General features: G+C 42.1%; 1 protein-coding gene across 1 annotated transcript in view; it reads right to left on the bottom strand.

Moving 5' to 3' along the window:
* Nucleotides 1-6613: 6613 nt before the first annotated feature.
* LOC109919972 (sodium- and chloride-dependent neutral and basic amino acid transporter B(0+)-like) overlaps nucleotides 6614-17574 on the bottom strand; it is a 225969-nt gene continuing 215008 nt past the window's right edge. Inside the window, 4 exon segments of the mRNA XM_048604958.1 lie at nucleotides 6614-8364; nucleotides 15440-15610; nucleotides 15717-15826; nucleotides 17022-17121. Of these exon segments, the coding sequence (XP_048460915.1) occupies nucleotides 8206-8364; nucleotides 15440-15610; nucleotides 15717-15826; nucleotides 17022-17121 (540 nt within the window). The 3' untranslated portion in view covers nucleotides 6614-8205.

The following is a 17574-nucleotide window of genomic DNA, read 5'->3' as shown; positions in this document are numbered from 1 at the left end:
CCTGCTGTGTTCATCCAGCTCCACACCTTGTTATCTCTAGGTTAAACCACCTCCAGGAGAATGACAGAGTGACAGTCACTGGTCACAGAATGTGGAATACTGGGACATGCCCACAGTTGGTGGCTCCTAGAGATTGTCGTGAATATCATGTATATCTGCAGCACGTGACATCATCTGGTTTCTGATGATGATCTACATGTAATCAACACGCCTGAGATTGAAGACATGCCTGAAACATGGGTGTGCAGTGTTGCGAAGTTGATGTGTGTAAAATTGTAAAATTGTCAAATGTGGGAGAGCATTGCATTGTCCCTTCAAAAGACCGTGTATTTTGGTGCTTAGAGTTAAAATGGATGTCTGAACGGCAGCTTAAGGTTCAGGTGCACAGAGAGCATCTGAATTGAAACATTTTGTATCGAATAGCCGAGCAACATTTTTAGAAAGACAACAAGTCTTTTCAAATTTAGCCAATCAATTTAAACCAAGCCCATAGATATTAAAAACCTATCAAATTTAAATCTGATATTGTTGACAACCTAGAAACCAATCATATTGTAAGAAAATGGACAGCTCATCAAGGGTATAAAAATGAGGGTATTTGGAGCTAACACATTTTAGCTCTCAGAGAAAGACCATCAAATTAACAAGGTACTATGGCATCTTCTTGAGCTCAAAGTCCTCACAGAGGAAATGATAGAGAAAACATCCAAGACAGCAAGATCAGCGGAAGAAAGATGTTTCTGACTTAAGATCATCAGAAGAAAGGCCGTAACAGGGACTTAGACCATAAGACCGTAAGACATAGGAGCAGAAATTAGGCCATTTGGCCCATCGAGTCTACTCTGCCATTCAATCATGGCTGATAAGTTCCTCAACCCCATTCTCTCGGTTTCTCCCCGTAACCCTTGATCCCCTTGATAATCAAGAACTTATCTATCTCAGTCTTAAATGTACTCAATGAATGTGTTTCGATTTTAATTATCAGAGGGTTCGACCTCCCCTTCCTAACAGCAGTGACACTCCATGGTCTACAAAGTGAACAACAGCCCCAGCGCACCAACCATTGAGGAACTATTCATTTTTATTGCAACTGTTTCTGACTGTCGGGTTTATTTTGTCTAATGCTCAGGGCATCACCATATAATGTTATTTTTAAAATTCTAAATCAGTTAAATAATAATATATTTCTTGAAGAGAGGAAGGATTTAGAGCAAGGGACCTTGTTGCTGACAACTGTGTTACATGACTCGCATGAATCATGCGTGTATATTTGCATCTGCATGTGTGTGAGAGAGTGTGTACGTGTGCGTACGTGTGTGTATAGTTGGTCTGCCAAATTGGAGAGCTCAGCTTTCATTCCTGCAACTCCCAGTGAGTTTAATTTGTTATGTTATTCAACCAAACATTGATAATTGAAACTGATTTACAAAGCCACAGACTGACGCTGCACAATAATTCAACATTTTTCTATTAAACTCCTGTCATTTGATTCAGCCAGAAAATTTGACATTTACAGACATGCCCCATGACGTGGCAGGTAAGATTCTGTTAATGCTTGATGCGATGATAACAAACACTTATCGCTGAATAGGTTATTGGAATTCCAACCGGTGAAAAGTTTGAGTGAGTCTGAGTGAGTTCAATTTCTCATGATCCGTACTGCTATAGATCCTCGAGATGAAGATTAGGATGATTCAAATGAACAGTTTCTTTAACAGAATTCCCCAAAGGGAGGCACCAGAAAAAGAACAGTTTGACTTGGACTGATCCAATAAACTGTTTAAATGCTACAATACAAAAGAGGCAATCAGCCCATCATGTCTGCACCAACTGATTAAACTAACAATCCATTTTAGCCTCATTTTGCAGTACCTGGTCCATAGCGCCACAGGTTATAGCACTTCATTGCAGTTCCAGGCTCCTATCAAGTGAGTTGAGGGTTTGTGCCTGAAACACCAAACTGGGCAGCGAATTCCAGACAGCCACCACCGTCCGGGTAAATTCCCCCTCTAATCTTCCTACCCATCACCTTAAATCTATGCCCCCTTTTATTTGGCCTCTCCTCTAGGGCAAACAGATCTTCCCTGTCTGTATTGTCCAAACACCTCATTTTCGTACAAGACCTCCAATATGGATCAGTGTCTTATCGTTCACAGTTATCATTGTTTTTTTCATTTTGGTTCAATATTGAGGATAGATTTCTACAAATTGTGCATCTACTTAATCCCTGTCAGAGACACATTCCCACATTACCGCATGCAGACTCTGAAGAAAGTCAGAAGTCACATAACACTATTTGTGATTTTTGTAAATGATTTGGATGAAGGAGTGGAAGGGTGGATTAGCAAGTTCGCGGATGATACAAAGGAGGGTTGCGTTGTGGACAGTGCGGAGGGCTGTTCTAGGTTACAAAGGGACATTGATAGGATGTAGAGCTAGGCTGAGAAGTGGCAGATGGAGTTTAACCCTGAAAAGTGTGAGGTGATTCATTTTGGAAGGACAAACTTGAAAGCAGAATACAGGGTTAACAGAAAGATTCTTGGCAGTGTGGAGGAGCAGAGGGATCTTGGGGTTCAAGTCCACAGTTCCCTGAAAGCTGCTACCCAGGTGGATAGAGTTGTTAAGAAGGCGTATGGTGTGTTAGCTTTCATTAATAGAAGGATTGAGTTCAAGAGCTGTGAAGTTATGCTCCAGCTATACAAAAGCCTGGTTTGGCCACATCTGGAGTATTGTGTCCATTTCTGGTTGCCTCATTACAGGAAAGATGTGGAAGCGTTGGAAAAGGTGCAGAGGAGATTTACCAGGATATTGCCTGGAATGGAGGGAAGGTCTTACGAGGAGAGGTTGAGAGAATTGGGGTTTTCTCTTTAGAATGACAAAGGATGAGAGGTGACTTGATAGAGGTGTACAAAATGATCAGAGGTATAGATAGAATAGACAGCCAGAGACTTTTTCCTAGGGTGGAGGTAGCTATTACGAGGGGACATAGTTTTAAAGTGAGTGGAGGTAGATATAGGGCTGACGTCAGAGGTAGGTTCTTTACTCAGAGAGTGGTAGGGGTGTGGAATGCATTGCCGGAGAGGTTAGTGGAGTCAGCCTCATTCGGGGCATTTAAGCGGCTATTAGATAGGCATATGGATGATAGTATAAGGTAGGGGTGGAGGTTAGATAGACCTTAGGATTAGGGTAAAAGTTCAGCACAACATTGTGGGCTGAAGGGCCTGTACTGTGCTGTACTGATCTATGTTCAACACCAGGTTATAGTCCAACGGGAACAAAAACAGAAGTTGTTGGAAAAGCTCAGCTGGTCTGTCAGCTTCTATGAAGAAATGTCAGAGCTAACGGTTTGAGTCCGGTGACCCTTCCACAGAACAGTCTGAAGAAGGGTCTCCGGACCCGAAACTTTAACTTTCTATTTTTGTTCCTGATTTACAGCATCCGCAGTTCTTTTGGTTTTTATTGTCCAACAAGTTTATTTGAAATCACAAGCTTTCAGAGTGCTGCTCCTTCGTCAAGTGAAGTCCTGACTCCTGTGTGACTTCTGACCTTGTCCACCCCAGTCCATCACCGGCACCTCCACATCAAGACTCTGAAGAGGGGAAGAGTCTGGCAGATTGAAGGAAGTCATTGACCGTCTACCACAATGGGAGCCAGGATCTGCAGGTGTCCTCATGGCGGCTGACCTCCTTGGTGATCCATCGTCCATTCTTCCTCGATTATTCCTGGGGAAGAGGACCTCTCATCTTTTCCTTCCAGCCTGAAAGAGAGCCACAGGAAGGGATCACCTCTGCTGCTCTTGGGGTCTTCTCTGTGTCATGATGATAAGCAGTCTCCTTATCCGCTCTTCCGTGTAGCCCCATGGCTGCTGCTGATGCAAGCTTGAATAGCAAAGCAGGGCTGGTATGATGAGTCTAGAACCTACTTCTCAATTTGGTAGCACTACCATCAGCACCTTGTTATTTTTGTAAAGCGTCACACAGGTCACCCACACCTTCATAAAGAGGTCAATTAAAGGAGGTGGGTAGAGCAACCAGTGAGTCATGGCATCACTGTGCACCTAGAGACTTACTGGGTTGGGGTGCACAGTGGCTTTGTAAAGGAGTGACCTATGCAGGTGAGGTGAGAGTGGACATTCAGAACCTGGCCCTTAAATGGTGCCAGCTTGGTGGAAATAGATGCGCAGCAGCAAAATGCCAAGAGCACTGGAGTGGGCACCTGCCCTTCAGTAGAAAGACTCCAGCTGACAGCCGGGGGTGAACTCTCAGAGTTTAGGCTCAGTGGCAATGGGAACCTCACCCTCCCTGGGGCATGAGGAGAGCATGGAGATGGATGGAAAGGGAAGGCAGGATCTACCACTGAGTATGGAGCTACCTGGAGATGATTGAGGAGCAGCGCTGCAGGAGGCTATCACTCTCCAAGTCACAGAGACCCATGCTGTTATTTCAAAAGATTTTACACCAAGCTTAGTGCTTCTTGTGAATGATTGGACACCATTGTATTTTACTGATTACTCACCAATTGTGGTTTCACTGACCTCTGTTTTCTCTTGCCTTATTCTCAACCAGCTGAGTTTCTTGTTTCAGTTTGCCACTTCCAAAGCCCTTCCAATAACAATCAGAGCTCACAGCCAGCAGTGACTGTCTCCCAGCTGCTGGTTTCAATATCTGGCATCTTCATATCTCACTTTCAGGTGTAGCTATAGTAGACTCTCAGAAGATCATCACCCCATGTACAAAAGCTAACACTTCCAAGAGAAGCAACATAAAATCTTAGAGAATAAAGAAATGATGGAAACTTGGAACAACTATTTATGTATCTGCTTCCACTGAAGAAGGCTAAGGAGGAGTTCCCAAAGATACTTGAAAATTAAAAGGCAGTAGGGAGGGAGTATCTTAAAACAAACAATTTGAACATGACAAATTCAAAGTTTAATTTGGCAAGTAGAAAAGTACATCACTTTTATTCCTTAAAATGCAAATTATTGGATAAAGAAATAACAATGTAAACTGATCATGTGCTGTTAAACTGGATGAGGAAACATCTTGAATGCAGCAAAATCTGTGCAAACGATGTCATGGTAGTCATCTTCAATAGAGTCAACAATAATTGAATGTTATTGACAAACTATTTTGAGAAATCCTGGCCTGCATTAAATACCTTCATCTAACTTGATGAAGATGGCGCATTGGTAAAGATGCTGAAAGCGGCATTTAGAACAGCAAAACCATTAACACCTTTAGGTCCGAATATAACAACTTTTACAGCAACAACGCTTCAACAACAGTGTTAATCAACTAGAAATATCACATGTAATAGAACAAGGAGAACAAAATCCTAAAGATTATCTTCCAAATCAAGAAAATAACAACTTCAAGCACAAGAGGGATGGGTTGCACTTGAACTGGACGGGGTCACATATCCTCACGGGGAGATTTGCTAGTGTTACCCGGGAGGGTTTAAACTAGCTTAGCAGGAGGGTGGGACTCTGAATAAGAGCGGGGCCATCAAGAAATCAGGGAAAACACATTAGTCATCTAGAGCAAGTTTGCTGTTCAGAATAACCAAGGGCACAGTTAAGGGAGGGAAAAGACTTCTGGTTTAAAGTGCATTTATTTCAATACACAAGGCCTGACTGGTAAAGCAGATGAGCTCAGAACATGGATTGGCTCTGGATGGATCTGGGATATTATAGCCCATAACAGACACATGGCTGAGAGAAGGGCAGGACTGGCAGCTCAATGTTCCAAGATACAGAAGCTACAGGCATGACAGAAGTACAAGTAAGCGAGTAGGCGGGGTTGCCCTTTTGATAAGGGAGTACATAACAACAGTGCTTAGAGAGAATGTTATTAAGGGGGTTATCAAATGAGGCCATATGTTTAGAACTTAGAAATAAGAAGGGCATGGTCACTCTGTTGGGACTGTATTGTAGACTCCCAAATGGCCAGCAGGTACTAGAGGAGCAGATGTGTAGAGAGATTACTGATACCTGTAGGAATTAGGAGTACAAATACATAGTTCACTGAAAGTGCTTCACAGGTAGACAGGGTGGTGAAGAAAGCACTTAGCATGCTGGCTTCATCAGTCAAGGCATTGAGTATAGGAGTTGGGCTGTTATGTTATGGTTGTATAAGTCGTTGGTGAGGCCACACTTGGAGTACTGTGTACAGTTTTGGTCACCCTGTTATAGGAAAGACATAGTTAAACCGGAAAGTATGCAAAGAAGATTTACAAGGATATTGCCAGAACTAGTAGGCCTAAGCTATAGGGGGAGGTTGGCCAGGATGGGACTTTATTCCTTGGAATGCAGGAGAATGAGGAGTGACCTTATTGAGGTGTATAAAATCATGACGGGCGTAGGTAGGATGAATGTATACAGACAGTTTGCCAAGAATGGGGAATTGAAAACTAGACAGCATAGATTTAAGGTGAGAGGGGAAAGATTTAAGAAGGACCTGAGGAGCAGAGAGTGGTGCATACATAGAATGCTTTCCAGAGAAAGTGGTTGAGGCAGGTACAATAGCAGCATTTAAAAAACATTTGGATAGGTACATGGCTGGGAAGGGTTTTGAGGGATATGGATTAAATGCGGGCAATTGGAACTAGCTGAGTGGGCATTATGGTCAGCATGGACCAGTTTTGGCTGAAGGATCTGTTTCTATGCTGTATTGGTCTATGAGTCTATGACTCTAAGTGTCCATCAACAACAAAATAATGTAACAAAATTGTCAATTCCAATCTTTCCACTGGAAAATTTAGGTTTTCAGATCCATTTCATTGATCAATGAATTGATAGACATGGAAAGTACAATTCCTAATATTTCAAACACATCCAGGACACTAAATCAAATGCAGAACAGGTTAGCAAATCTCTAATTCATGAGAACATTGAATCATGTGAGAAACAAGTTATTTTGATGACTTACAAACAGCTGTTGATCAATATTTCACATCAAGAACAGATTGGACACTGGCAAGATTAAACTTCAAAAGCAGATACCAAATCCCAGGAGAACTTGTTGATAGCTTCATGAACAAGCTGTATGCATTAGGTGGACAAAGTAGCTATGAGACTTAAAACAAGAAGTCATTTGTGACAGAATTGTTATTTGTCTCTCATATATATCAGCTACTGCTTCAATCAAAGAGAATCTACCTCTAAACTAAACAGTTATCAAAGCAATAGACACATACGTTAGAACATTATTCATGAAGGCATCATACAGTAAAAGTTCAATTTAATGCAAAACATTCAACAGTGAATGTTTACTATTTAAAGCATAATAAACCATCTGACCAGAGCAAAAACATCTCTTATCTGAACAATATAACACATTTTCAAAAATCAATATAAAATATGAAATAATCTGATAGTACAGTATTTATCACTTCTGTGAAAAGAAAACTGTCCATCCTTCCAGTAATAATGTATTTAATGCAGCAAAACACAGAATTTCTTACAATTATGCTCGAGTCTTAAAAACATACTAGCAACAAATCAATTCATTGTCAATTTAACATATACATTTATTTCTTGAACAGAACCTTGAAGACCACACCAATACTGCAAGGAAACAATCTTATTTATATGAAGAACAACAACATGTGGATGGACTATTTCAAGTAAACATACCCAATACCAATGGAACTGGTCAAATATAACCATCTTGTAATTCTTCTGCACTTGCTTCTTCAGCAAAATAAATTGAATTGTTGATTTCATGGAAGCCAGCAGAGAAAATGAAAGATCAACAACTTTATCTCAAGTGTTTCTATACTCAGCCAAGACTTTCCTGATCATTGACACTGTCCAGGGACTGTGTAGACACTGTCCAGGGACTATTTTGATTTTGCACAGGGTCTCCTGTGTACTTATTGCCCCAAGAACTGCATAGATACTGTCCTTGGGACTGCGTAGATTCTACCCAAGGATTGCATGGACATAGCCCAGGGACTGTGTAGATACTGGCCCAAAAACTACATAGATACAGCTCCAGGGATGCATAGATACTGCCCAGATACTGCACAGTCAATATGCCAAGGACTGTGTGGACACTGCCTCAGGGACTGTGTGGACACAGCCCTGAGTTTTGCATAGATATTACCTCAGGGACTATACGAACACTGCCCCAGGAACTTCCACTAGTTGCAGTAGAGTACAGTAGAATGGTGATAAATTAATGAATTAAGTAAGTCCATCAGTGTTTACAAATCAAACAGATTTTTTTCTTTCTCAGGAGTGGGCAGGAGTTTCACACAGTTCAGGGCTTCTGCTGAATCATGTTTCCTTTCATATCTTTCCCCTTTGTGTTGTTCCAAGCATGGACCCCAATCTGGAGCCGAGGTACAAGCATCAGTAATTTTCTGTGAAAGGAGAAAATGAAATGTTTCATTATTTCTGCACGACCTTTACCCAGAATTAAGATCAAACTAGTAAAAGAAATTCTGGTCCTAATGAGATTGTCCTATAGTTTGTTCAACATTTGCAATTCACATTATACCCAAAATAACCAGCATGTTTCTCCCAGAGATTATACTCCTGTGCATAAACTCTATTTTCTCAGGCAGTGAGAATGGATATTAGACCTAAATAGTGAAAATACTTTAGTGCGAGCATTAGCACATCAACTTAAGCAGTGTTATTGAGCCATCAATTTATTTTCATGATGAAAAGACATCTAAATGGCACCCTGTTAATAGAAGACATGTCATAAATCAACTTTAATTATCTTTTTACATTTTCCCAAATCACTCATTCCAGATGCAGATTGTACACTGGAGATACCATGGAACTAATTACAGCACAAACTGGGCCATGAGAAATGCCCACCACAATGTTATGATCTGAGTTTCACATTGAGGTAACATTTAGTCAGAGTCACAGGTTTCTGCTGCAAATCTTCATGTGATGAACAGACTGATTCTCAACCTGTAGATTTTTGAGAAGGTGGAGCAGGATGTCCCACAGGGAATTGGAGTTCAATATTTGGAATCAAAGAATCCCTACAGTGTGGAAGCAGGCAATTTGGTCTACCAAGTCTACACCAACCCTCTGAAGAGCATTTCACCCAGATCTATCCCCCTCATCCCTGTAACTCAGCATTTCCCATGGCTAACCCACATAACTTGCACATCCCTGGACACAATGGACAATTTCCCATGGCCAATCCACCTAGCCTCCACATCTTTGGACTGGGAAAAAACCAGAGCATCCGGAGGGAACCAATCAGACACGGGGAGAATGTGCAAACTCCACACAGACAGTCACCCAAGGCTGGAACTGAATCTGGGTCTTTAGCACTGTACAGTGGCAGTGCTAACCACTGAGCCACCGTGCTGCCTAGTTTGCTTTGTTTTCTTTCCTTTCCATTCCTACTGTTATGCCGCTCTGTCTCATCTTTAAAGACATTTAAGATGTGATGCAGCTTGATAGGCTATTTGCTGCCATTTTGAATGATTAGTAACAAGATCCTCTCACCCATCTGTGCTGCAGGAAGGGTTTCCCAGTGTCTGTGTAGTATTTTCTTTGCCATCCCCCAGAACACTGACCATTCGAGAATTGGGAAAACACGACTTGGTGGGGGACGTGATTTTCAAATCTTTGGAAACATGATGCACCGTCACAGTCTTACTGCACAACAGGAGTACAGGTACCAAAACAGCTTTGTCCAGTAGGACTGATGTTAACTTGTGAAGATCTCTGCTATAATGCTTTTTCTGATGAAGGGTATAGGCCCGAGGCATCAGCCTCTCTGCTCCTGTGGTGCTGCTTGGCCTGCTGTGTTCGTCCAGCCCTGCACCTTGTTGTCTCGGATTCTCCAGCATCTGCAGTTCCTACTATCTCTGCTATAATGCGTTGGTTTCTATAGTTTGTAGATGGGTGAGTTGGTGTAGTTGACCCAGCATTGGATCTCCTTCTCAAAAATATTCTTCTCAGTAACTGCTCAACATATTCTAGACTCTCTTCTTCAACACGTACAGGTGATGAAATGTTTGGCAGTAGACATGAGTATTGTTTTGGCAGGATTCAAGATCAGACTGAGTCACCTACATTCAGAATTGAAGAGATTGAGGGTGACTTGCAAATCTGGTACAGAGTGGGCACTTGAGGCATTGGCATACTGCAGATTATGTAGGCTTATGGCAATTAGCTCAGATTGGCATGGAGGCAACTGAGTTTAGGCCACCACAATGCCATTTCATACACACACCAAAGGGCAGTAGATCCTTGATGAGATGATTACCAACATAGTGTGGGGGAATAACACAGTCATGCTTCACATTGGTCCTGATTTAGAATCATAGAATCCCTACAGTGCCAAAAGAGGCCATTCGGCCATTCAAGTCTGCACTGACCCTTCAAAGACCATCCTACCCAGACCTAGCCCACCCATCCTATCCCCATAACCCCACATTTCCCATAGCTGATCCACCTAGCCTGCACCTCACTGGTCACCGTGGACCGTTTAGCATGGCTAATTTACCTAACTTGTACATTTTTGGACCACGGGAAGAAACCAGAGCACCCAAAGGAAACCTATGCAGACAGTCACCCAAGGCTGCAATTGAATCCTGGTCCTGGTGCCATGAGACAGCAATGCTAACCATTCTGCCAGTGTGCTGCCCTTGGCCCTTTTTGAAGGGTTCTGTTTCAGATCTTTCAATCAAAAGATTGGAAAATGCTGTGGAAAATCACTCATTGAGCAACATCACAACTGAAATGATTAAATATCCGGGAACAAATGATATCAAGTGACATGAACAGAGTGGCACAGAAGCAGATGATCAGCCATAATCTTATTGAATGGTGAAACAGCCTTGATAGGCAGAAAGGCCAACACTTGTTCTTATGCTCCTATGATTCTTTGATATTTGTTGGTTTCTCATTATGAGGCAGTTGCCAGATTGTGACACTGTTCCTTGTGATTTACTGCATCAAATGTTTTGGTCAGGTCAATGAATGCAATGGAGAGTCCCTGGTGTGGTTTTTAGCATTTCCCTGCCAACAAGGAGCTGGCCTTGGGTTCATCGAGAAGGTCTCTGACATGATTTTCTCAAATACAAGAAGAAAATAAATTGAGTGAGTGCATGTCAGCATTTTCCTAGCTATGGATGGAAGGAAAAATCCTCAATAACTTCTATGGTATCTTCTATCTCTCTTCTTGATGATAGTGACAATTTTTGCATTCCTGAGTTGACAGGGCAGTAAGGAGAGATGGGATGGGGGTGTGCGGAGGGCGGAGAGAAGGAGTTCTGCTTCTTTGCAGGATGAGTACATCAGTTCTTGATGTAAGCAATTTTGACGACATCAACTGCAATCCCATAAAGACTTCAGGCTTTGTTGTTTGTCACTCGTTTGACTGTTGGCAGCTTTCCCAGTGTTGGCAGCTGGCCGACAGATTCAACTGCAGGACACTGAAGGCAGAGGCAAGAGATGATTAGCTGCTCCAATGGATTCACAGTTGCAGAGTTATTGGAAATATTCTTCCCAGCATTGACAGATGGTATTGTCATCCCGAGGAAGGGACTCATCATATTACGAATGAAGGGTCTTCTCCACTTGACATTGGCCCATAGATGGCCCATGTCATGAATGCCAGCATCAGTTGGATTTCTCAGATGTTCTGTTCACACCACGTTTCCTTTATCTTCCAGATGTGTCTTTGGGTATCAGCCTTGAGCTGTTGGAATGAGTTTTTCTTGACTTGTGACTATGGGTTATTCCATCAAGCAGTGAAGGCTGCTTGGTTCACTTCCAGGACTACACGTATTTCAGCTTTCGTTGAACCAGTTCTGATGACAATTCACGTGGAAATGTATTTTTTTTTTCTGAAGAAGGGTCTAGGCCCGAAACATCAGCTTTCCTGCTCCTATGATACTGCTTGGCCTGCTGTGTTCATCCAGCTCTACACCTTGTTATCTCTATATTTGATCCCACTGTTCTGATATTGAGATGGATATGCGAAAATTTCTCGGATTGATTGTGAGCTGCTTTTTGTGCACATATTTTAGTTGGGCTGCTTTAGGCAGGGGCTTTAAAACTTTTAATTTTGGCAAGATGATTATGATTGTGCTGAGTGGATGCTCACCACCAATCAACAAGCCGATAATTTGTGCAGCAGGCATTGGTTCCGAGCATGGATTGAGTGATACCTTCAACACATATAGCTTTGACTCAAACAATAGAGTAACCCAGGACGTGACACTGCTCAGACTCAAGTTGCCTCCATGTGGTTTTGTATTTGTCCTTCTGGTAGATGAGAGAGTTTGTTACACGGGGTTGGAGGGTGGGGGGGAGCACACTGGGCACGCTTTGTCGGCAGGAAGACACCATTTGAATTGGATTCTCTGACACCTTCTTACCAAATGGTTCCTCTTCAGACTTTGGAATTAAGGCTAACTCTGGAATGGAAATGTCTCCAAGATGATGATTATTTCTTTTGGGACAGCATTGAGGGCTTCATTATGTTCAGGATAGGAACTTACCATTAACATCTTCATTAAAGATCATTAGCACTGATGACGATAACGTATTGGCTTTGGCTGAACTGGTGTCATGAGCCTTTAGTTTATCCAATTGAGACATTCTGACAGTGCTTCAAGGATACATCTCTGGGTGTCTGACAGAAGGTCTGTGGGTGCGAGGCTTGCTGTCAGTCTTATGTTCCCAGTAGAAGGTGTTCTTCTAGCTTGTACCCTTAGCTGTCCTTACCCAGTAAGACAGAGAGCAATATCAATAGGATTTTTGATGGTTCACTTGGTATGATTGCAGAATCTCTTTCTGGCTGGCCTCTTTTTGGATTATGCATGAATGTTCTCACAACCCAAGTTGAAAACTTTTTAGATTTCTTTTTTGGATCACCAAAACGCTGATCCCCCAGTATGTGGTTTCCCCATCAAGGATTAAATTAGGGCAAATTTTAGGGTACCTATTCGTAGCCCCCTTCCCCATATGGGATGGGCAGAGGGTACAGCTCAGTCATAGACACTGCCACCCAAAGACACTTCTGATCCAACACAGGTATCCAACAACCTCACAAATCCAGGGAAATAAAAAGCAAATTACTATGAATACTGAAAAACTGAAATAAAAGCAGAAAATGCTGGAGAAACTTGGCAGGTCTGGCAGCATCTGTGGAGAGAGAAACACAGTTAACATTGCAAGTCCAATGATTCTTCAGTTGAACTGGAAATGTTAAATCTGTTTATCTCTCCACGATACTGCCAGACCTACTTGGTTTCCAATATTTAATTGGAGCAAATGTATGCTCATACAGTACAGTTTGTCAGTCAGGCAGTCTGACTGTTTGGAGCGGTTGCTGGAGTTGAGGAGATAGTGAGGTCTCCAGCACATTCTGATTTATTTCATGCATCTGGAGCCTTTGCACAGATTCTCAATCAGGGAATCACAGGTTCTCAGGCCAGGCCTCGTTGCAATTTTCCATCACCTCAGACTTAACAAATGGACTCTGGAAGGAGTGACTTGGTTCAATGTGGAGACCTTAGGGCTTCATCCACAATATCTGGGACCACCTTGCCACTGCAGCCTCTATCTTGCTCTACAACTGGTGATTTGCATTCTCGTCTTTTGCCTGATCTGCTGTTGAGTATCTTATGCAGCCTTCTCCTCAAAAGCTGTCTCCATTTGTGGCTGTTGCATGAGCAAAGAGCTCTGAATGGCATGACTCAAGGGATCATTGGAGAGCATAAGCCCGTCCACCATGTTAATGTAGTGATCCATAGAGAGGAACTAGAACCTACTGAAGAGCAAACAGTCATAAGCAATGAACTACCAATCATTCTAGCAACACCCTTCCTAGAGAAAAAATTGTTGACTGCTCTAAACTGCAATCATATGTCTCATCAGCAAAATCCTTTTGCTAACAGGTGATTGCATTACTAAACATTTCTAGTGAAGTAGAAAGATCTTAGAGGCTGAACAAGAATTTTTGCAATAAATATTTTTTGATGTTGAGGCATGAAAGGAAGCTTCAGAACGAATAACTGAAATCTTCAAAGAGTTTTTAAGTAGTTTCTTTAATGGAGAGAGAGGTAGTGAGGTTTAGTGAGATAATTCCAGAGCTCAGGGCTCAGGCAGTTGAAACACAGCAGCTAATAATAGAGAGATTATAGTCAGATATGAGCCAGATACAGAACTGGAAAAGCAGAGACGTTGGAGGCTTGAATGACAAGAAGATATCACAGGCATAGTGAGGAACAAGACCATGGAGAGATTTGAAACCAGAAAATGAATTTGTAATTGAAACATTGCCAGACCAGGAGCCAGTGTAGGCCGGTGAGCTCAGGAATGATGAGTGAACACTGCTTAGTGCCAGTGCAAAATTTTGGATGGGTTTCTGTTGACTGAGGGTGGTAGATGGAGGCCAGCCAGACAGCAGTGGGATAGTCAAGGCTAGAAGTGGTTTGTAGTCAGTTTCCAATTTTATAGATCCACACATAACACCCAGGTCGACCTCACTATCTCCTCAACTCCAACAACTGCTCCAAACAGTCAGACTGCCTGACTGACAAACTGTACTGTATGAGCGTGCATTTGCTCCAATTAAATATTGGGAATACCAAAATTATTCTCTTTGGACCTTGCAATGGAATCCATTGGCCAACTATTAGCAACGCCCCTCTTCCTGGCGACTTTCTGAGGCTGAACCAGTTGTTTTCAATCTTGGATCATATTTGATCGGGTGATGAGCTTCCAATCACATACCCATGGTATTGGTAAGATCTCCACCAACATCACTCTGTAACATTCCCCGACTGGATCTGTTTCTGTTCATTCATTGCTGAAACTTTCATCCATGATTTCATTACTTCTACTCTAGATGTCCCTCGCCCACTGCTGGCTAATTCCCCACGTCCTGCTCTTGGTAAACTTGATGTTATCCATTCTGAAGGTTGTGCTCTTTTTCATGGCAAGTCAAGTTCATGTATTGTGGCTATGCTCACTAACCATTGTTGGCTTCGGGTTAAGGAGCACCTCAGTCTCAAAATTTTAAAATCCCTTTGCCTTTAAATTCATTTCTCGCTTTGTCCCTCCCTGTCTCTGAAATCTTCTCTAGTATCACAAACCTTCAAGATATTTACATTCCTCTAAGCCATTCCTGGACATCTCTCATTCTAATTGCTTCACCATTGGTGTTCTTTCCTTCAACCAAGGAGGACATGAGCACTAGATTTTCCTCATTTCTATCTCTAACACTTCTTCTGTAAAAAGCTTCTGAAAACCAACCTGTTTAAGCAAACTGCCTTATATCTCCTTCTGTAGTGCAGTGTAAGATTCTACAGTATAACCTTCTTGTGAAAGGATATATTACTATGTCAAAGATGTAATGCAATTACAAGTTGTTGTTACTGTTGTACATGAGAGATTGGGAGAACTTCACAGAAATGTTATTCCCTTATCTTCGAAGCATTTCCTCACCTGCCACAAGGTGGAACCCTCAGCTTGGACAACTCTCACAATGGCCACGATGGGGATCCACATAATACAGAAGACGATCATACACCAGCCCAGTGCAATTGCCCAGACAGGGTACTCAACAGGTCCATATGTTGGCAGGACAAACATTGCTAAGGACCAGAACAAGATTGCCTGTAATGAAATTGTTGCTCAAATCAGGTCTGAAACAAAGTATGCAGCCTATCTGCAGAAATATTATTTTTAGTTTAAATCACTAAAATTTGAAACATCTCCTTACTGCCAGCAAACACGGAGTGATAAAAATCCAGCACATTCTCCACCACAACCAAAACAGCCAGTTCTTTTCCCCAATCATCATCTCAATGTCCTTGATGAATCTGTTTATCCCTGTGAACAAGAAAGCAGAAAGACACAACCAGTTGCTTTGTCCTGATTTCAGGGCAGCTTTTTAAATTTTTTTTTACATAGAATTCCTACAGTGTGGAAACAGGCCCTTCAGCCCCATAAGTCCACACTGACCCTCAGAGCATCCCACCCAGACCCATCCCCCTAATCTGCACATCCCTGAACAATTTAGAGTGGCCAATCCACCTCGTCTGCACAGTGGGAGGAAACCAGAGCACCCAGAGAAAACCCACACAGCCACAGGAGAATGTACAAACTCCACACAGACAGTAGCCTGAGGGTAGAATTGAACCCAGGTCCCTGGTGCTGTGAGGTAGCAGTGCTAACCACCATGCCACCGTGCCACTGTAGAAGTTCATCTTGTACTGGGTCACTAACGACAGGTTAAAGCAGAGAAGGGGTCACACAGGAATTCAAGCAGGAAGTGTAAATTGTTTCCTGTCACCAGTTTGAAGTCTGGGCAGGATTATTGTGATCGTGCTGTTGGAATTCTTGTCCTGTTGCCCCAGCAACTTGATAATTGAGATAAACTGGTAACTTTCTGGATTGAGTGGCAACCTGTTAAACTGAGCATGGGGAAATTGAACATCATCTCCAATAACGATGAGTAGGAAAACATGGCAGCTTGTACTACAATAGTACCGTTGGGAAAGGATATAAAAAAGAAGGTGAAGGCCTAGTGATATTATTGCTAGACTATTAATCCTGAGATCCACATAATTTTCTGGTGAAGTTTGAATTGAATTAAAATCTGCAAGTAAGAGTCTAATAATGGCCATGAAAATATCGTCAGGTAAAGCTCATCTAATGCCCTTCAGGGAATAACACTACTGCCCTTACCCTGTGTGACTCCAGGTCCACAGCAATATGATCGACTCTTAACTTCCCTCTGGGCAATTAGGGATGGAAAATGAAAGTTGACCTGTCCAGCAATGCCTACATTCCTTAATTGAATAAAAAGAAGCATTTTTGCCCGTTTATTCCAGCATCCGGGAACAATATTTTGGACAACAAGGAGAGAAAAATTTCCATCAGCATCAAGGATGAAAGATTAACTAAATCCCATCATTCAACCCAATTCTCATGTATTTTTCTGAAGAAACAGGAAGAGCCACACAAGCAGCTTTTAATGAAATTCTTTTATTTAGTTTCTGTGCTTTTTTTCTACTGCACTCACCATAGATCCAGCTCAGACCAATCAGTTCCAGCAGAGCTGTTATAATGGTAGCCAATCCAGTACAGAAATGATCTATTAAATTTAACCAGTAAATCCCAGCCTAAATGTAAATGGGAAATTAGAAAGTGTTACATGGAAACAATCAAACATTCAAAATAAGGGATTAATAGGGAATGAAAAACTTACGTTTTTGTAAATACCAACCATACGATTCTAACTTGTTGGCTCAATTTTTCCCTTTCCCTAATTTCCTAAATTATTTTGCTTCAAGAACTGACCATCCTTTTTGAAACAAGGAGACTAATAATATATGAAGTACTCCAGATTTCACCTTACTTGGGTCAAATATGTCTCTCAATTTCTCTTATATTTCTCCTTATTATTCATAGAATCCCTACAGTGCAGATGGAGGTCATTCAGTCCATCAAGTCTGCCCCAAACCTCCAAAGTACATCCCGTCCAGACCCAGCTCAACCCACCCCCCTATTCCCACAACTCAACATTTCCCATGGCTAGAGATAGTAGGAACTGCAGATGCTGGAGAATCTGAGAC

This window comes from Rhincodon typus, chromosome 14 (assembly GCF_021869965.1).
Source record: "Rhincodon typus isolate 14 chromosome 14, sRhiTyp1.1, whole genome shotgun sequence".
Lineage (NCBI taxonomy): Eukaryota > Metazoa > Chordata > Chondrichthyes > Orectolobiformes > Rhincodontidae > Rhincodon > Rhincodon typus.
Note: the sequence above shows the minus strand (reverse complement) of the source record. Positions and strands in the feature narration are given on the sequence as shown.